We start from the raw sequence: 18,462 nt of genomic DNA, 5'->3' as shown, positions 1-18,462 counted from the left end.
AAAATATGTATACTAACAAATCATGGAAACATTATTTTAAGGAATTTTAGCCCATGTCCAAGGAAATTCTACTACTCCCAAGTGAATTTGAAGTGTGTTCCCTTACAGTTTAAAACAAGTACCTTGGTGCTTTGCTTCAGAATCCAACTAGTTTGTTTAAAAAAATTTTTTTTCACTAGTCCTTCAAAGAATTAATAATGGATTACAGCATGTTTTGAAGTCTATTTTCTCTTCCTATTAACCTAATTGATTAAAATTATTATGTGGTTGGGATTTTACATGTACATCATTTATCTAGAAAGTCAAAATCAGAATTTAGAAATACTGCTGGATTCTCTGTCACTAGAATCAGGAATATTTAAGAGTGAAACATTATTTCTCTAGATACACCACTGCGACTTACATATACTGTACGAGATAAGACAGCATCCCATTAGCTTTATCATGTCTCCCACACTTTGGAACTGCTAGTAGAAGTTCAGAAAGAGTAACATGTGTAGGCAGACCAAAATTAAGACCCACAGATGGGGGGGCGGCGCAGGGGATGCAATATAACATATGCTGCGTTTCTGTGGAAAAACTTGCCTAACTATGATATAAGGCTTATATAGCAAGGTGTGGTTCTAATTACAGCAGATTTTGCCTTTTGAGATCATGCCTGGGTAGTTTTTCACCACTGCTTCTGCCATGCACAGAGGTTAAGTGCTTTTTGAGGGCAGATTTGTGCTTGAAATCCATGTCACAACAGTGGCATTTGTATGGGCGATCTCCACTGTGTATATTCAAGTGGTCCTGAAGTGTGCTTTTAGCAGTAAATGTCTTCAAGCACACAGTACACTGAAAGGGCCGTATGCCCATGTGCCCTCGAATATGCCGGTTGAGATTTTTCTTCTGCGTAAATGTTTTCCCGCACTGTAGGCACAAGAAGAGCTTGTGCATCTTCAGGTGGCGCAGATAGTTTTCAACGTGAAGAAATCCTCGAGGACACCTGGGGCACTGGTGCCTCAGTGAATAAGCATCCTCCAGATTCTGAATCTCACTCACTGTACCATGATTTCCTTCAGTATTCTCACAAAATACGCTCTGATCTTGATTCCCAGGAACTTCTGCCACTCTGCTCTCAACCGTAGAATTGATCAGTGAATGCTGTGTTTCAGAGAAATACATGCTTGCTTTTGAAGAGGTACAAGGCTGTGAAAACTGCCCATTTTCTACACTGGCAGTACTAATAGATTCCACGTGGAGGATACAAATTTCATTATCTTTAAAACCAATGTCTACTGAAGATAGTTCTGGTGACTTCACTTCCTTTCTCTCTGATGTCAGCTCCACTGTAGACTGCAAAACATTGCTTTCCTCTTCTTTTACATGAAAATCTATGTTTATAGGACTATCCTCTGAAATTTCTATAATCTCACAGTCTTTATCTGAGTTTTCTTCTTCATTCTTAACATCCAGATCAGAGGATTGACACAGGTCAGTATGTTGATTATTTTTCATAGAAAGATCAATTTCCAGATACTTTGACAAAGCTTCTGTGCACTTTTCCACAATGTGAACCATCTGCAGGTAACTAGCAGCAGTCAAATATTTCAAAAGCTCTTTCCTTTTAACTTCAAGTGCTCCAGTATAGCAAGAGAGCAACAGTTTTCTGCCAACTTCTGCACTCTGCAGGATGGTGATTCTGACATGTTTTGACTGCGTGAGTAAAAACTGATCTCTCATGAAAGTGGAGCAAGCAGCTAAAATCACCTTGTGGCCCTGGAATTCGGTGTCATTTATATAAATGGACACATCACAAAATAAATTCTGCTGTCTCAAGAGATTCATTTTCTGCAAGACTACATCCCCTTGCTGTTCAAACTGGAAGTGCAGAACATCAGATTCAGCAGCCATGGTCACAATCTATGCAAAAAAAAAAAAACAAAACAAAACACAAATGTTGATGTAAAGATAAGGAATGCTTTCCTACACTGTGATGGTAAACAAGAAGAAAAAAAATCCCAAACCTGAATTGGGTGAAAGAAGATTCAAATTCTAATCTAGGTGAAAAGAGTGAACTCCTATGCCACCATTGCAAAACCGAGAAAATGAAAACACATTTCTTTATGATCTCATGGCCCGTTCTCCGTAATTTTGTTACAGCACCTACTACACTGAGTTGTACTTAATGGTTTCTGTTTTTCTCCTTGGCTAAATTTTAGCCGTTTTGTGGTCCAAGACGCTGTTAATGTCCACTAGTAAGGGGACTTAATGTAGTTTCTCACATTAGAAACCTGAATGTAATGTCCAAATTTCCTATTCTGCATCACTACTGCAGGTCCTCCTTCTGTTCCCTTCGACCTTTGCAAGGTCTTCCAACAGGTCTCCTTTTTACCACACTCTCCCATATTCCAACCTACCCTCTTGAGTGCCACCAGAACCAACACCTCTTAAAACTTAAAAATTTCTCTTTTCTACTTTCTTTTTTAAAGTCTTTTTATTTATTTCAAAGAGGGGGAGAGAGAGAGAGAGAGAGAGCTAGCAAGAGTGAATACGAGTGCGGGGAGGGGGCAGAGGAAGAGGGAACAGCAGACCTCCTGCTGAGCAGGGAGCCCAATGTGGGACTCCATCCCAGGCCCTGGTATCATGAGCTGAAGACAGATGCTTAAGCAACTGAGTCACCCAGGCGTCCCTCTCTTGTATTTTAAATCCACCATTGCTCTCCTCTACCTCCAGGACAGCCTACCCTTCTTAGCAAATACAAGATCCCTCATTATTGGTCCTAGCCATCTTTAAGGCTTTATCTTTCCTCAGTATATTCTCTTTTTCATCAAAGCTCCTTCGATATTGAGATTTTCACCACTGCCCGGACAAGAAGACCAAATACACGTCTGCACGTTTCCATTAAAACCCTCTTTCAGCCAGTAATTTGGCTCCTTTAAGACCCAAATCAATGAGGACTTCTGTGACTTCTCCTGTCTCCCCAACAGACAGTGAGTTGCTCCCAGAGCACCACGAAAAGGTGCCTGCTTCATTTGAGTTTCTGCCAGGAGCACAGGGGCCGGCGCAGAGCACGCACAGCGGAGGGAACATCTGTTAAACTGATCGGGACCCAAGGTGGCCTGGAAGATCCTGCAGCTCGCCACACACAGGTCTTCCCGAGCTAAGCCTCCCAGGACCATAGGCCCTGTCCGCCAGGTGGTTGCAGCACCAGCGCAGCCTCCCTGCCCGCCCCTGGCTGCCTTCTTCCTCCTCCTCTTCCGGCTTCCCACCCTGCCGGTCTCCAACGCGCTCACTCACCGACTCAGAGAGCCAGAGCTCAGCTTCCCGCAGCAGCGGCGGCCCAAGCCGGAAGGTGGACTTCGCTTGGGAGGAAACACATCCGGTGTCAACTAGCTTTACTCCTCGCTGGGGTGGGCTGGGCGTCCCGGAAGGACATCCGCAGATATTCTCCCTTCCTCACCCCCTCACCCCCCCCAGCCCCACCGCCGCGCTCCTAGAATGGCGGAGAGGCACCCGTGTTCCGGCAAATCCCATCTCTCCTGCCCCAGTTTCGGCGAGCGGGCCTTTCCCTTCGTGAGTTCTCCCCAGTGTCCGTATCGCAGACGGGTTGTGAGGCTGAAGTACAGCGCGTCTATCGGAACACCCTGAATGGGATCGCTGGGAGGCCCTCGTGGTTGTCACGGGCCCCGTTCTCTCCTCTCTGGGCCATCTACAACTTAAAATGTGACCGAGGAAAGGAGACCGCCATAAAAATCGACATTCGAGATTCCTTGTCTAATGACCATCAGGATCTGGCCCCTACCTCTGGATCTTCACTCATCCATCGCGATGTCACAGTGACCCGACCCCCTCCCCACACGCCAGTCCTAGGCAAACCCAGACCTTCTGTCTGCTCTTTGGGACTGTCTCTTCCCACGTGCCCTTTCTCTCCCCCACTTATCCTTCAGAATCTCGTTCATAAATCACGTCGTCCCTGAAGCCATTCTGAATTGGCCTTGAATTAGTGGGCTCCCAGTTGGGAGCCTGTGAGCCCTTCGGCTGCCTTCATTATTATGATACCTGTACTGAAGTCTGTGACCCATCTGGGCGGAGGTATTTCAGATTTACGATCCTTGCATCCCCGAAGTCTAGCATGGAGTAGACATTAAGTATTTCCTAAATGAAGGAATGTCTGCACTAGTTCTTAAAAGGAGCAGCTCTACCCCCTCAGTTAACAGGTTCTGGAAGTAAGACCCTACTAACAATTTCTAGTTAACCAGATTTGCTTCAGAAGCCATGCTCAGAGCGCTTGATTAATATGTGTTTTAAACAGTAGGAGTGAAGAAAGCATTCCTTATTCAAATTTAGGCGACTGAAAAGGAAAGCAGGAGGGATAGAGAAAAGAAACCACTGACACCAGAGATTTAATTGTCACACTTTTATTAAGGAAACTTCCCCATAATAAGTGAAGAGGTAGTTCATAGTATGTCTAACATACAACAGATTTAGAACAGCTATTCACCAGCTGAAATAAAATATTCTGGTTGGTTTGTTTAGGACAATATTTTAGAAGTGGTGACATTGGTCACCCTCCATTTATAGATCTTCTAATAAAGAAACTAAAACAAAACCACATCTGATTTACCTCAGAGCCACTTCAGTTTGGAGTTTGTCTTTAAAATTAAATAATAAATAAATAACGGTGACACACAGTAATTTTTTAAAAACCAAACTATGGTAAAGAGAGTTCTTTTTAGTTAGCCTAGGGATCCATAAAATACAAATGCAGAATGACTTAAGGTTTAAAAAATCTTCCTCCTCTATAAGAATATGACTAGTTTTGAAAATCATTTTCCCTTATAAAATGTATTTGATATCAGTTAACTTGACCACTTTGCAATACAATCTAAGAAACATGTATAAACAAAGGAGAAAAGTCAAGTCCCACCAAAATTAAGAAAATGTCTCACAGAAACAGAACACCTCTCCAGCCAAGAAATGGAGGAGACTGTAAATCACTTTAGTGGTTTGCAGCTGCAAAAGGTGGGAATTAAAATTTTTACTTATAAAAAACCATCAAGATGCTGATTTTAAGTAATCAAAGGAAGCAAGGCATTTTCTTTATTATTCCTAGTTTAAATCACCTTATCTAAGACCACACAAGACCGTTTGAGACCATAAGCTCTGTGATGGCAGAGACCGTTAGCAATCTTACCTTCATATCCTCAGTATCTAGCATAGTGCCTGGCAACAAATGTGCCCAATAAATGCTTCTCAACTACTGAATGAACCTAGAAATCGTCTCCAACCAAAGAGACCAATCTTACTTCAACCCATGTCTTTTAGTCTTCAAACCAATAACAAAAAGGGGATATGAATGTAAGCAAAGAAAGCACTCCAACTTGAAATTTCCCTATGGTGAAATGATGTTCAGAAAAACATCGGCTAACATATTAATGTCTCATCGTTGCATAGACTTGGTACTCTTTGGCTGGATCATATAAAAATCAGAATGCTAGGTAGCATCATTAGACCATAAAAATGAGTGACCTTAGGCATAAGATACCTATTGGTCTTATCACTCAATTTTATTCTCATTTTAAGTGTTTTAACAAAAGGTTGAAATTGTAACTCAAATCAGATTCACATGTAAATGCATTAAATTATAACAACTTTAAGAATTCCCTGTGACTATTCAAGTTAAACTTCAGTTTTGGTTTATCTGTACATGCATTCTCATAGCTCAAAAATAAAAACAGAAAATCCTGATGGAAACTAAATAAACACTGCTTCCAGACAAAAATCAGTTTCACATTTTGATCCTTCTCACATTATTTTTACTTGTCCTTTCCCTCCTTGACCACCACCTACCAAGTCAGTCAATTTCTTGAGGAGAATGTAATACTGACTCTAACCCCCCCAAAACAAAAAACAAAAAAACAAAAAAAAAAACCCACATCCTTCCTGTGATGTTTTGTTTGCAAATTCCAGGCTGTCTCAAAAAGCCAACAGGGATTCCCAAAAGTGAAGCACAAACTGGGAGCTTTTTGCTAATATACTCTTGATCATGTACTGTATCTTTTTAAGCCAAGAGCTAGTGAGAAATAAGAAGACATTAGCTCATTCTTAGTCACTTCTCTACTTCGGCCAACCTTGGCCAGGCCACCTCTTTGAGCTTTGGATACCCCAACTTAAAAAAAAAGAGGTGGAGTATACGATTTCTTAAGATTCTCTAAGTACTCTAAGACTCCTATTACCTAAATCTAACTGATGAGCCAAAAGCTACTAAGATTCAAAATTTTATTTCTGAACTATAACATGTGCTTTAGGAAAAACACAGTTGTGTTTTTTGGGGAAAAAAAAATTGCGTTTTTCCATATTGGAAGATCAATTTTGTATTAGTGATCTATCAAACATGGCAAGGTGGGACTGTGTACCTTTATAGGAATATCTGAATGCAAAAACCTGATTGCTCCTCTGTGATCCACTTTTTTCATCCATTTTAGAAACTAGTGTACAGGAAGAAATGAGAATTCAGAGACTACACCAGATAAAACTGTGAAGGCCAAACTCCCCTTTTTGATGGCTAGCCCTCTAAAACAAAGTCCGGAGACGGACCCCCAAATAGCCTCTTTTTAGAGAGACCATTATACTTGAGCACATTTTAAGTGTGCCTGGAGCAATCCTGACTTCAAAAGCATCCACAAGTAAATTATACATTAATTATAAGCATTTGGCTTCTTCCTGGGAAGACCACCTATGTAAGTGCTATTATACAATTGTACTTCTGTCCTTTGTTAATTATGCTCCTCATGCTGATCCCTAACTACTGGTCTGTAGGTGTTGCTGAAAAGACTGTACTCTGGTCTATGTGAACCACTCAGTGACATGAAGTTGGGCCATAATACCGTTGAAGAGTACAGAACAACCCAAAACACTTCATAGCCAGTTGCAAGACAAATACAAATGGTAGGAGGCAGATTCATTATCAGTAGGCAATTAACAGTAGGCAACCAGAAGTTCTATCACATATTCAGGCCAAGAGCAGTATCACCTTGTACCTCAGCCTATTTTTTTGGCCAAAGAAAAATACTACTCACTTCTCTTAGCATAGCATCTATTAGTGGACTGTAGGTGATGTTATTAACTTATCGGTACCTTCAGAATGTGCCCAGTGAAAAGCCTAAAATAGTGTCAGTCTAAGACAAAAGTCAATGTTAGGTAGACAAATGGAATACTCCTTGGGAAAGGAAAATAGGCAACACGGGATAAATAATTCAAAACACAAAATGGAAGAGGGCAAAAGGAAGGCAAGACCACTCCAAGTGGTAAGTTGCCTGGTCTGTTAGTGCTTTGACTCACCCCTACAACCCGCACAGAGGATTTGGAGAAGTCAGACTATCAAAATCACTCCTAAAAAGACTCAAGACTATTGCCACATTTTCAGTCCATTCTAAGTTGTGAGCATAAAGCCCCTAATCAATTCACACACGCACTATCATTTCTCAAGTTCAGGACAGCTTGGGCCAGTTTACCTGCATCCAGGACCTGTGTTGCATCAGGCTGTGGCTGACACCCTTTAGAGTCTGTGACTGTTGTACATGCAAAAGAATCAAAATCCACTGTGAGGTCTTGCACATTTCTTTCATTGGCATTATCAAAGCTGTTTTTGCCATGCAGCTGTTTAAGATGTTTCCTCAAAACTGGCTTATGTGCAAAAACCATGTCACAATAGTTACACTTATGGGGCTTATCTCCACTGTGAAGGTTAAGATGATCCTGTAAGGAACACTTCTGAGAAAAGGTTTTCCCACAGATCTTACACTGGAAAGGTTTAATGCCGGCATGCACACGCATGTGTCGATGAAGGTTGCCTTTCTGAGTAAAAGTCTTGCCGCAGAGTAGACACATAAAGAGTTTGTGCATTTTTAAATGGTTGGCGTAGTTCTCCAGGTGACGAAACACCCTGGTACACTTTGGACACTGGTGATGCCACTGTAGGCCTTTGTCTACACCTCGAATATTAGGCCCAAAGACATCTTTTGAGGCCATGATGATATTATCACTGCCTGCGTAAGAAAGGGCATAATTGTGGAGATGGTTTTGTTCTATTTCACTTACTCTGTTTTCCACAGTTGAATTTATCAGGGAATGCTGGGGCTCTGATGAATGTAAAGCAGTGGGTTCAGAAGAAATAAACTGGTTCTGATCTTTTTTACTTCTAACCTCGGATACATCCCCAATAGATTCTACCTTAACAATCTGAATATCACTGTCCTCCATATCCATACTGTCTTCAGATGGATGAACACAAGGTGAATCCTGCTTTGGGGAGCCTCTGGCATCTCCCTGCTGTTCTTTTGACTGGGGAGAAGCACTCTGCGGTTCACATCCCTCTTTACTATCCATTGGTTGTTTTGGCTTTATAAACTTCCACAAGGCCTGCGTGCACCGCTCTACAATGTGGCTCATCTGAAGAAAACTTGCCGCAGTCAAGTAATTGACCAGTTCCATCTCAGGGAATTCCAGCACACCACTATAACAGGATAAGAGCAATTGTCTCCCCACTTCGGAACTCTGCAATATGGAGATTTTCACCTCTCTGGAATCATTCAGTAAAAACTGGTCTCTTAGGAAGGGGGAACCTGCAGCAAACACAATTTTATGCCCCTGTACCTCAATATCATCTATGAGAACTGTAACATCACAAAATTTATTCTCTTCTCTTAATTTGTTCATTTTTTGTAACATTGAATCTCCATAATTTTCAAACTTGAAGTGAAGGAGATCTGATCTTTCAGACATTTTGGCAGACCTAAAGAACAGAAATGTAAAAAGGATGAATTTAAGAAAATTCAAACAATTAAGAAACCTGGATTTTTCCTTCCAAAAACAAATCTGTGTTGACATATCTCTTTGTATGTATCCAAATGAAATTTTCCTTGAAAGAGGAAGCTAGTGTGACAGCTTTCAAAGGCTGTGAAAAATTATTCCATATCAAGTATCAATTGCACCTAAGGAGCAGACTTGTATCACTGTAAATAGTTTGGCATCCATTCAACTTCTTAAGATACTTAATACAAGAATAGTGCTTGCTCTAAAAGCATTTTTTCCACTCCTCAAATGAGAATTCTATAGGGTTTCAAAAACGTACTAAAAACATCCCAACAAGTAGCAAAGTAACTTTTTTTTTTTTTTTTTTGCATGATACCGTGAACCTGCTTCTTCAAAGGCAAAAAAGAAGAATCTCCCTTTGCTTTCTACTTTAAAGAACTGTAGTGACCTTGCTTGCCCCATTCCTGGGTAAACACTCTTCTATTTAAACTGATGTGCATTTATTCATACAAGCATTTCTGCAATAAACAGAAAGTAACAGACTTAAAGGGACAATGTTTAGACAGTGTCAAAGGTACAAGTCTTTATCCTGTGCATTTTGGACAAATCTAAATTCTCAAGCAGCATTTCTTGATATAGAAAGTAAATTAAATATTTTATATAGAAAAACCAGATGAGCCACTTGGTAGGAATCTGAGCAGGAATAAAGTCAATCAAATTAATAGCTTATAGATTCTGTTTTTTTCTTCTTTACTCCTCTTTATCCATCATTACTCATCAACTGGACTACTAGAACAGGATCATAAATGCTTCTTGGGTTCCAGCTTCTATTTCTTCTAATACAACTTCTACACCACATGTTAACTTTCAAAAACACTGGATCTGACTAGATCCAACCCTGCCTAAAGTCCTTCTGTGACTTCATCCAGTTGTCTCCTGGATGAAGACTAACCTTGGAGTATAAACTGATGAAGTAAACCTAATAATAATTAATTAAGGTAAATAATAATAATTAAGGTAAACATTGGGATAACTATTCAACCACGGATAAGGTGTCTGCCAAACTCTTTGCCTATCTGTCCCTTATATAGCAATTCCTCTGGAGAAAGTTTCTATGTTCTGATTCTATACTCCCTAAATGATTTTCTGATAAATTGGCTTCCCATGTTTCTCTCCAAAGGGCAGGATGAAATGGCTATGTGAACATGATAATTCCAGTCCACCAGTCATTGTAAAAATAATAAACTGACATTCTGTTTATACACCAGTCTCATGTGAGTGACATCAGTAGGTATATCAGCTCTAGCCTTGAAAAACAGCTCTACAAATTTAGTGCATCAATAAATTCACCTTGAACTTTGTGCATTCATCAACTCCATAGTTGAGAGTCACAAGAGACAACCAGCTGTAATTGATCTAATATAGATCCTGAAGATTAATCTTTATAATCTTATCTTCTATAACAGTGACTTACCAAGGCTCATGGAACCCAGCTCCTGAAGCAAAGTCCAGGTCCTACAGTGCTCAGTGCCTGGTGCATGACAGCACTCTATTGACTCCAGGCCTTAGCTCAGTTATTTTTTTTCTTTCTTTCTTTCTCCCTCCCCTCCTATCCTCTCCCCTGTCCCCCTTCCTCCCTCTCTTTCTTTCTTTTCTTTCTCTCTTTCTTCTTTTGAATATTTTATTTATTGGGGGAGGAGAGATCACAGAGGGGGAAGGAGAAGCAGACTGGCCGCTGAGTGGAGTGCCCGATGTAGAGCTTGATCCCAGGACCCTGAGATCATGCATGACCTGAGTCAAAGGCGGACTCAACCAAATGAGCCACCCAGGCACCCCAGCACAGTTACTTCTTTAGTTTAAAATACTACTCCTAGTCATTTCTGACTGACTTTCTTTTCCTTCCTTCCTTCCAAGTAATCTCCACACCAAATGCAGGGTTCATACTCGTGACCCCAAGAGCAAGAGTGGGATACTCTCAACTGAGCCAGTCAGGTGCCCCATCACTCCTTTATTTCTTGAGATGCCCCTACCTAATGTCTTAGACTGGAACAGTTGTCTCTACTGGACCCATAGTATAGCACCTCTACAATAACATTCAGAATACTTTATTAAGTACTTGTTCCTTCTCCTCTAAACTGCAAGCTTCATGACATTAGAGGGAAACATCATCTCACTCAATGAGGATGATGCTGGAAACCTGCATCTTCTATGGCAAAACACTTCCCTTTTGCTTCAAATTCTACTCTCTGCAGCCACATTACCGGCCAGACCCTCTTCTGTTCAAACTGCTGTATCTTCCCCTAAACTAATATTGTACTAAACACACAGGAGGTGCTCAGTTTGTGTTTATTGGACCTATAGAATTTGACAGTGGAAGGAAGAAAGAACTTCTGTTGAAAATCTGTAAAAGCATTACAAGTCTGAGGCCCTGAGAGCCTAGAAAGGAATGAAAATGGGAATGCCGAGTAAGGAAAAATAATAAAATATTTTGAAGAACTTGGTAATTGACTAGATACAGAAAATGAGAGGGGAAAAAAAAAAGGAATGTATAAAGATTCCAAACTTAAGAGTTCAGCTGACTGAAACTGTCATTGGAAGAAAGGTGAAACGTAGGAAGGAGAACTGGCATGGTTTATTAACAAAAACAGACATGCAGAAATTATAAAGCTTTTCCTTTGTATGGCATTCTGAATGCACAGGTAATGAATTATCACAATAAAGATGAGAAAGGAAGGACATACAGAAGCAAATGCTGTATGAGAGAAAAGATGGTGAATATCAAATAAAAAGGAAAAATCTAGGATATACAAGAAACATATTAATAAAGAAAGCAGCAAAATTATATAATCACTGGTTAGTTTGAGCAATTACAGTGGCCTCATACATTCATTCTGGCAACAGCGAATGCCCGAATTTATAACCGTAAGTTATAAAATTGCCTGTTGCTTCAAGTGGCCAACAAAAGGAGCATTCTTTTTTTAGAGTTTAGCTTGTCCTGTATTTTCTGACACACACCAACAATGATCATTAATGCCTTCCATCTATAGGATGATAATACTCAGAGTGCATTAGATAACTATTCTCAAGGGTAATTGTTCCTTGGAGCTTCAAAGATGAGGAGCTGGAGTACTTCTATCAGTCTCAAGAAACTTAACAGCAGGAGCAGCCCAATAGGTATGTACCGCAGGAAAGTGCTTGCTTTGATTTCTCTGCTACAGTCCAAGAATATGAGGAAAATTTGTTCTGTTTAAGAAGTTTTGCCTAGTATGTGTCAGTATACTCCACTGGCTGCCTTTGATAAACTCTTATTTCTGGACCACACAGTTTATCCCTTTAATTGATTCCTGCCACTAGTTTCTCTTTTCAATACAATATTAGTTGAGGGCAAGGACCAAGTGTTACTTTATACACAACTCATTCAACAAAACCAGCAGAATAATTAACTCTTTAATGTCCCCTGTAAAATTATTATTGTGCTATGGAAGAGAGGCCCTTCATTATCACCATATTCTCTTTTGAGTGTTCTGGGAGAAAATTCCTTTCTAGCGTTTGTTACCAAAATAGTTTTGACAGTGTAAACCCATATTTTAAACAATTTTTTTTTTAGTTTAAAAAAATGTCAAAATGAAAAGGAATGATTGTGTTTCTTATAAACCGGTTTAATGAAAGAAAAAGGATAGCTAATCTTTACTGAATCCTTGCTATGTCCAAGGTAAAGTGCTAAGTGCTTTACCTAAATTGACCCACCTAATCCTCAAAATCTCTAGGAGGTAGGTATTATTAGCATCCCATATTGCATATGAGGAAGCCCAATCTTGGAGGATATAAGTAACTTACTCAACTTATGAGAGGTGGAAAATATTAAGTGTTAGAGCTGGAACTTGGGCCCAAGCTACCTGATGCTAAAATCCATGTATGAAACAAGACTAGCTGAAGTTCTACCTCATGAATAATGTTAACTATGTAACTGTTCAGACCTCCCTCCTCATATCCATTCGGCTGTACATTTAATGATTTTCATAATTTTCTGTATTGAGTTACGCTTCAACAAAAGGTTTATGTTTCAAAACAGAGTAGGATGTAAGGCCAAATTTGTGTCAAGTCTAGAGGACTTTAACAGTAAGCCTTTTATGTAATAGTCATATTCTTTTCTTTTCTTTTCAATATTTTATTTATTTATTTGACACATAGCGAGAGATCACAAGCAGGCAGAAAGGCAGGCAGAGAGAGGGAAGCAGGCTCCCCGCTGAGCAGAGAGCCCAATACGGGTTCCATCCCAGGACCCTGGGATCATGACCTGAACCAAAGGCAGAGGCTTAACCCACTGAGCCACCCAGGAGCCCCTGTACTAGTCGTATTCTTGATTGCAATTATTCCCTTATCTTTGTTTTACATTTCTCACCTATTTTCACTTTGTTATTTTTCAGTCTTTTGTGTATTTATATTTGTATACTAAGTCTGAATACCATTTGCAAATAACCATAATTCTAAGTACAGTAGCAGTTATTCATAAGTTTCATAAAAATCACTCACATAATTCTAGATTATAAAAGAGCTTTGAGTAACTGAAAGTAAAGAACTTAATCAGGTAGAATAGAGACTTGGTCCCACATTCTGTTGATCCCTCAGAATGACTTCCAAATTCTCTCTCTTTATTCCGTCTGTCTTTGCCATGGTTCAAGCCCTTATCATCTATTGCCTAGATGACTACAATTAAAGCTGAATAGTGCTGAGTTTCTTTCAGCAACTTTTTTTTTAAAGATTTTATTTATTTGAGAGAGAGTGAGAGTGAGCATGAGCAAGGGGATGAAAGGGTTCTTACATACATTCTTTGATTTCATACTTTTTTTTAAAAAGATTTTATTTATTTGAGAGAGAGAGCAGAGCAAGAGAGAGAGAGAGGACATGAATGGGGGTGAAGGACCAGAGGGAGGAGAAGCTGACTTGGGACTCGACCCCTGGACACTGGGATTGTGATCTGAGCTGGCAAACTCCCAACTACGCCACCCAGGTGCCCTGATTTCACACTTGTATCTTTTCCCTTTTTTATTATTATTATTATTTTTTAAAGATTTTATTTATTTATTTGACAGAGAGAAATCACAAGTAGACGGAGAGGCAGGCAGAGAGAGAGAGAGAGGGAAGCAGGCTCCCTGCTGAGCAGAGAGCCCGATGCGGGACTTGATCCCAGGACCCTGAGATCATGATCTGAGCCGAAGGCAGCAGCTTAACCCACTGAGCCACCCAGGCGCCCCTATTTTTTATTTTTTTAAAGATTTTATTTATTTATTTGACAAAGAGAGATCACAAGTAGGCAGAGAGGCAGGCAGAGAGAGAGGGAGAAGCAGGCTCTCCACTGAGCGGGGAGCCCAACAGGGGGCTCCATCCCAGGATTCTGGGATCATGACCTGAGCTGAAGACAGAAGTTTAAAGGACTGAGCCACCCAGGTGCCCCTATTAGCAAGCTGTGAATGACCTATTTATCAAACATTGGTGTAATAGGAATATTTTCACTTAAGACCCCTTTCTCTTTGTTATATTTATACAGTTCTTTCATAATTATCTCCGTAACAAATGTGCCAACTAATCTGAAAATTCCCCTCATTCAAACAGGAGTAACCAAAAAGGATCAGTGGATGTTCTAAGTTGGACAATGTTTACTGCTCTGCTACAGGTAGTGAGAAAATATAAAAGTTTCTTATTCAAATACCTCTAAATATAAGGAAAAATTTTCGATTCCACATAATAAACTCCCAAAGCTATTTGTCAGTCTTATTTTGTCATCTACCTCATAGAAATAACCTTATCTTTCAACTTAGCACTCATAATACCTGGAAATGTTTGTTTCTCACTAACACCATACTCCATTTTTCAAAAAGGTTGTATTACATCACAGTCTTTCTCTCTACAAACCTCAGTCTCTTTCTTCATTTGGGTAACTTTCATGACACTACATTGTCCAAGTTATCAAACTTTTGTTTTATTACTTTTAACTATAAGTCTAAAGTTCTCTTTCCCAACCATCTTCCACTTACTACTGAAAAAGTTTAGTACTTTTTGATTCTCCTTCCTTCCACTTGAAAAACAATACTTCTATATGCCTAGCCCCAGAAAATATAAGCTATGTTTCTTACACATAAACTCTACATGTTGTTTGGCAACTTTTTTTTTCATTTATTGTTTCGACAGCTATATATGTTGAATATAGATCTAGTTCATTCTTTCAAACTGTTGTAGAGAAATGGTCAAGTTGCTTAACTACTGGCCTCAGCTTTCCATCATTCTTTTGCTTGTTTGCTCTTCAAGGATCCAATAAATTGTGTAAAGGTAAGTATATCCTTCAAAGCTTAGTCCTTGATTTTTTGCTGTTTTTTTCAAGGCTTACTCCTCAGAAAGCCCAACTGGTTTCTCAATGTTTTATTTACATTCTCTATTTAAAAAAAAAAAAAAAATCCCTAAATCCCCATCCTTATGGCCAACCTTAACCAAACTTAACTTTACCTCAGGTTACTCAACAGTACCTGCCCTAGGCTACTATTCTATCACTTGAGATGTGTGACACCTAAACTCCTTGACCATCCGAAACTCAGTAAGTAAAAAATAAAAATTAATGGAGAATGGCTCTGAGAACAGTGGACATGAAGGCAAGGATACCTGTAGTACGCTATTACTCTAACGGATCAAGATAGAAATAATGAGGGCTTGAATACTAACAACAATCATATGGATACAGAGAGGAAAACAGATTTGAGAGATATTTCAAAGGACTTGGTGACCAAGGTGGGGTTAAGAAAGGACAGTTTAAGATGACTCCAAGACCTCTGATTTGAATGACTAGATTAATTTGACACAGTGTCACTCATTAGCTAAGGAATACTGGAGGGGATGATCATCTGTCTGGTCTTAAAGTGATGAGCCAGAGAATCTTACATGACATGATGGGGAAGATTCATTAGCTAGCTGGATAGAGACTGAATTTAAAGAGACTTGATTAAAGATAGTAAGTGATAGATGAAAGCATGGGATAAACTGACCTAATTGTGAAAGGAACTGACCTAAAGTGGCATTGACAGAGGGAAATAAAAAGCAAATAATGTAATATAAACATACACCCATTACTTACCTTCTCAATTAGGATCTCTTTCCAAGCCTTCCATTTTTAAATCAATGAACCTATCTTTTCTTAAAATTTTCCCACTCCTTTCACTACCATATTCAGTCACTGCTTAATGCAGTGGATAAAACTATGGATTCTGGAGCTATACTTCCTAGAAGGAAAATATTGCTCAACCACTTACTAGCTGTGTGACCCCGGGGCAAGTTACTTAACCCCTTCTGTGCTTCATTTTTCCCATCTGTCAAATAGTAATACTTCATAGTGTTGCTATGGAAAATTAAAAATTAAATTATTGTTTAAAAGAGCTTAGAACAGTATCTGGAATGTGCTTGATAAGCATTTGTTAGGTGAAGAAACAAATAAAGCCTGCCAATTTTCTTTGTGAAACACTTCACATGTATATATAGCCTTTTCTCATTCTCATTTAACACCAAACTAGTTGAGGTCTCCATTATTTCATAAATTACACCTCATCACTCTACTAAACTTGCTTTTTAAAAGTTCTCTAAAGATCTCTCTCTCTCTCTTTTTTTAAAGTAATCTCTATGCCCAACATGGGGCTTGAACTCATGATCCCAAGATCAAAAGTTGCAAGCTCTACTGACTGAGCCAGCCAGGTGCGCCACTAATGATGTTTTACTACAGAAACGCAATCTTCCCCCCCATCCCTCATTCCCGAAATGCTCTGCACAAATTGTCCCATTGGACCCTTCCCAAAATTCCCTTCTCTTGATTCTGGGTCTTCTTGGTTGCTGGAACCCTATACTTTTATACATAATCCCCTACCTCTGTTTTTGCTATCCCACCAATTAATTCCTCTTTTTGCTTCATAAATGCATTCCTCCCAAAATATTCCCATCTTTCTCAATACTTCCTTCCTGATGCCAAATATTACCACAGCTTCCACTTCTATGCCAATGACTCAAACTTTTACCTCTAGCCACAACACTGAGGTTAAGCTGCAGATTTGCATTTCCAACTCTATAGTGGACAGTTTTATGTGGCTATTCCATTATACCTTTAATTCAACATGTCAAAAAAATATTTTTTGTAATTTACTTGTAATCTTGTAATTTACTTGTAAACTTGTAATCTACAAGTTTATGGTTTTATTGCTAATATTAGCATCAACATTCTCCAAATGCCAAAGGCCAAAAACCTAGGAAGCAGCTTTGTTACATCTTTCTCCCCCGGCATTCAATTTATTATGGAGTTATCATACCATTCACTTAAGCATACTTCCCTTCTTTCCAGTAACACTGTCATAACTCCCTTTCAGGCTTCCTTAACTAGGCTAATTTCATTACTCCTTCAAAAGAATTTCCAGGAAGAGTACCTAGACATTAATTGAAGAGTCTGTATCAGCTTAGAGACATTTCTTTTCTATAAGCTGACTTCTAGAACAACATTGCTTTCTACATTGCAAATCTGACTATGTAAGTCTCCCACTTAAAACTCTTTTAAAACTACCCAACTCCTTTAGGATTAAACCTTTCACTATCTGGACCTCAGCCTACTTTGCCAGATACGTATCTCCTCCTACACACAAGAGCCCCCTACTTCCTCCTCTTCACTCCTCAGTCATTCCTACAAAGCTTTGCGAACTGTTCCTTCTGCCTGAAGAGCTCTTCTCCACTTTATCCTCTGCAAGAAGTGTAATTCAGCCGTCACCTTCTTTCCTCAGCCTTCCCTGCAACTGCCCGTTGGGTAGTTCACACATATATGCCTGATACAGAAATCGCAGGAGCAACTATTTGTTTATATCTGGCTCCCAAACTTGACCCTGGAATACTGAAAGGGTATCTTAAGAAGCCCCAGTACCTAGCATAGCGCCAGTAATAGGAAAGATGCTGTGGACCGGCCAATCTGGGGGAAACCCCGGCAAAAGGGTAACCTAGGTCAGCACGCATAGTGAATCCAGCGGGTTGGCACCGAGGCCTTGCCAGGGCCTCAACTCTTGCACTTCCTACAAGATGCCAGCATCAGGCGTCCAAGCCAACCACTGGGCCCTCAGCTGGGGTCCCAGGAGGAGGTCCCTGGAGCACAGTTAGGCGCCCCATTCCAGACGCCGGGAAGAAAAAGGGGCGGGGCACAGCGTGGGCCGGGCCAAGGCTTCCTTAAGTCCCACCGGGCCTAGGCCAGCTCCTCGCCCCCATCCCAGAGCAGGTCCCGGCCAATCCAGGGCCCCAAGGGGGCTCCCTCTTGAGAGACCCCGTACCCCTGCCCGGCGCTCCGGCCGCCTCCGCACTTACAGACCCGGGGGAAGGCCACCGTCTGGATCCGGCACCGCCAGGAGCTCCGGCCCCTCGGGGCTCCGGGAAGGGGGAGGGGCAGGGAACCCGAGCCAAAGGGGGACCCAACGGAACCGGAAGGGCAGCCCTCGCCGGACAAAACAACTTCCAGGTCCCTTGGTCCTCTCCACCAATCGGAAGAGTCGGAGGGTGACGGGGCCCGGAGAGGGACCCTGCGCGCGGAGGGAAGGGAGCCGAGTATCCGAGAGTGGTGTTGCGAGAGTCTCGCCGTTGACCCGGAGCTGTGGCGGTTGT

General features: G+C 40.6%; 2 protein-coding genes across 6 annotated transcripts; both read right to left on the bottom strand.

Annotated features, from left to right (window-relative positions):
- Nucleotides 1-234: 234 nt before the first annotated feature.
- Nucleotides 235-18,250, bottom strand: ZBTB6 (zinc finger and BTB domain containing 6). Of its 3 annotated transcripts, none has more exons than XM_032306365.1 (2): nt 18,169-18,250; nt 235-1,905 (listed from the first exon to the last, which is right to left on the bottom strand). In XM_032306365.1, the coding sequence occupies exon 2, from the start codon at nt 1,894-1,896 to the stop codon at nt 628-630; it is 1,269 nt and encodes a 422-aa protein (XP_032162256.1). In that variant the 5' UTR covers nt 1,897-1,905; nt 18,169-18,250; the 3' UTR covers nt 235-627. The 3 variants fall into 3 exon arrangements, with proteins under 3 accessions (XP_032162256.1, XP_032162257.1, XP_032162255.1); XM_032306366.1 differs by having other exon boundaries at nt 18,173-18,218; XM_032306364.1 differs by lacking the exon at nt 18,169-18,250 and adding an exon at nt 3,283-3,402.
- Nucleotides 4,070-18,264, bottom strand: ZBTB26 (zinc finger and BTB domain containing 26). Of its 3 annotated transcripts, none has more exons than XM_032306369.1 (2): nt 18,169-18,264; nt 4,070-8,779 (listed from the first exon to the last, which is right to left on the bottom strand). In XM_032306369.1, the coding sequence occupies exon 2, from the start codon at nt 8,767-8,769 to the stop codon at nt 7,444-7,446; it is 1,326 nt and encodes a 441-aa protein (XP_032162260.1). In that variant the 5' UTR covers nt 8,770-8,779; nt 18,169-18,264; the 3' UTR covers nt 4,070-7,443. The 3 variants fall into 3 exon arrangements, with proteins under 3 accessions (XP_032162260.1, XP_032162258.1, XP_032162259.1); XM_032306367.1 differs by having other exon boundaries at nt 18,173-18,251; XM_032306368.1 differs by having other exon boundaries at nt 18,135-18,216.
- Between the last annotated feature and the right edge of the window lie 198 nt (nt 18,265-18,462).

The sequence above is a fragment of the Mustela erminea genome, chromosome 12 (genome assembly GCF_009829155.1).
Source record: "Mustela erminea isolate mMusErm1 chromosome 12, mMusErm1.Pri, whole genome shotgun sequence".
Classification (NCBI taxonomy): Eukaryota; Metazoa; Chordata; class Mammalia; order Carnivora; family Mustelidae; genus Mustela; species Mustela erminea.
Note: the sequence above shows the minus strand (reverse complement) of the source record. Positions and strands in the feature narration are given on the sequence as shown.

Excerpts from the sequence above, each read along its gene's own strand:
- ZBTB6 (XM_032306365.1), bottom strand. The coding sequence starts at position 1,896 with ATGGCTGCTGAATCTGATGTTCTGCACTTCCAGTTTGAACAGCAAGGG.
- ZBTB26 (XM_032306369.1), bottom strand. The coding sequence starts at position 8,769 with ATGTCTGAAAGATCAGATCTCCTTCACTTCAAGTTTGAAAATTATGGA.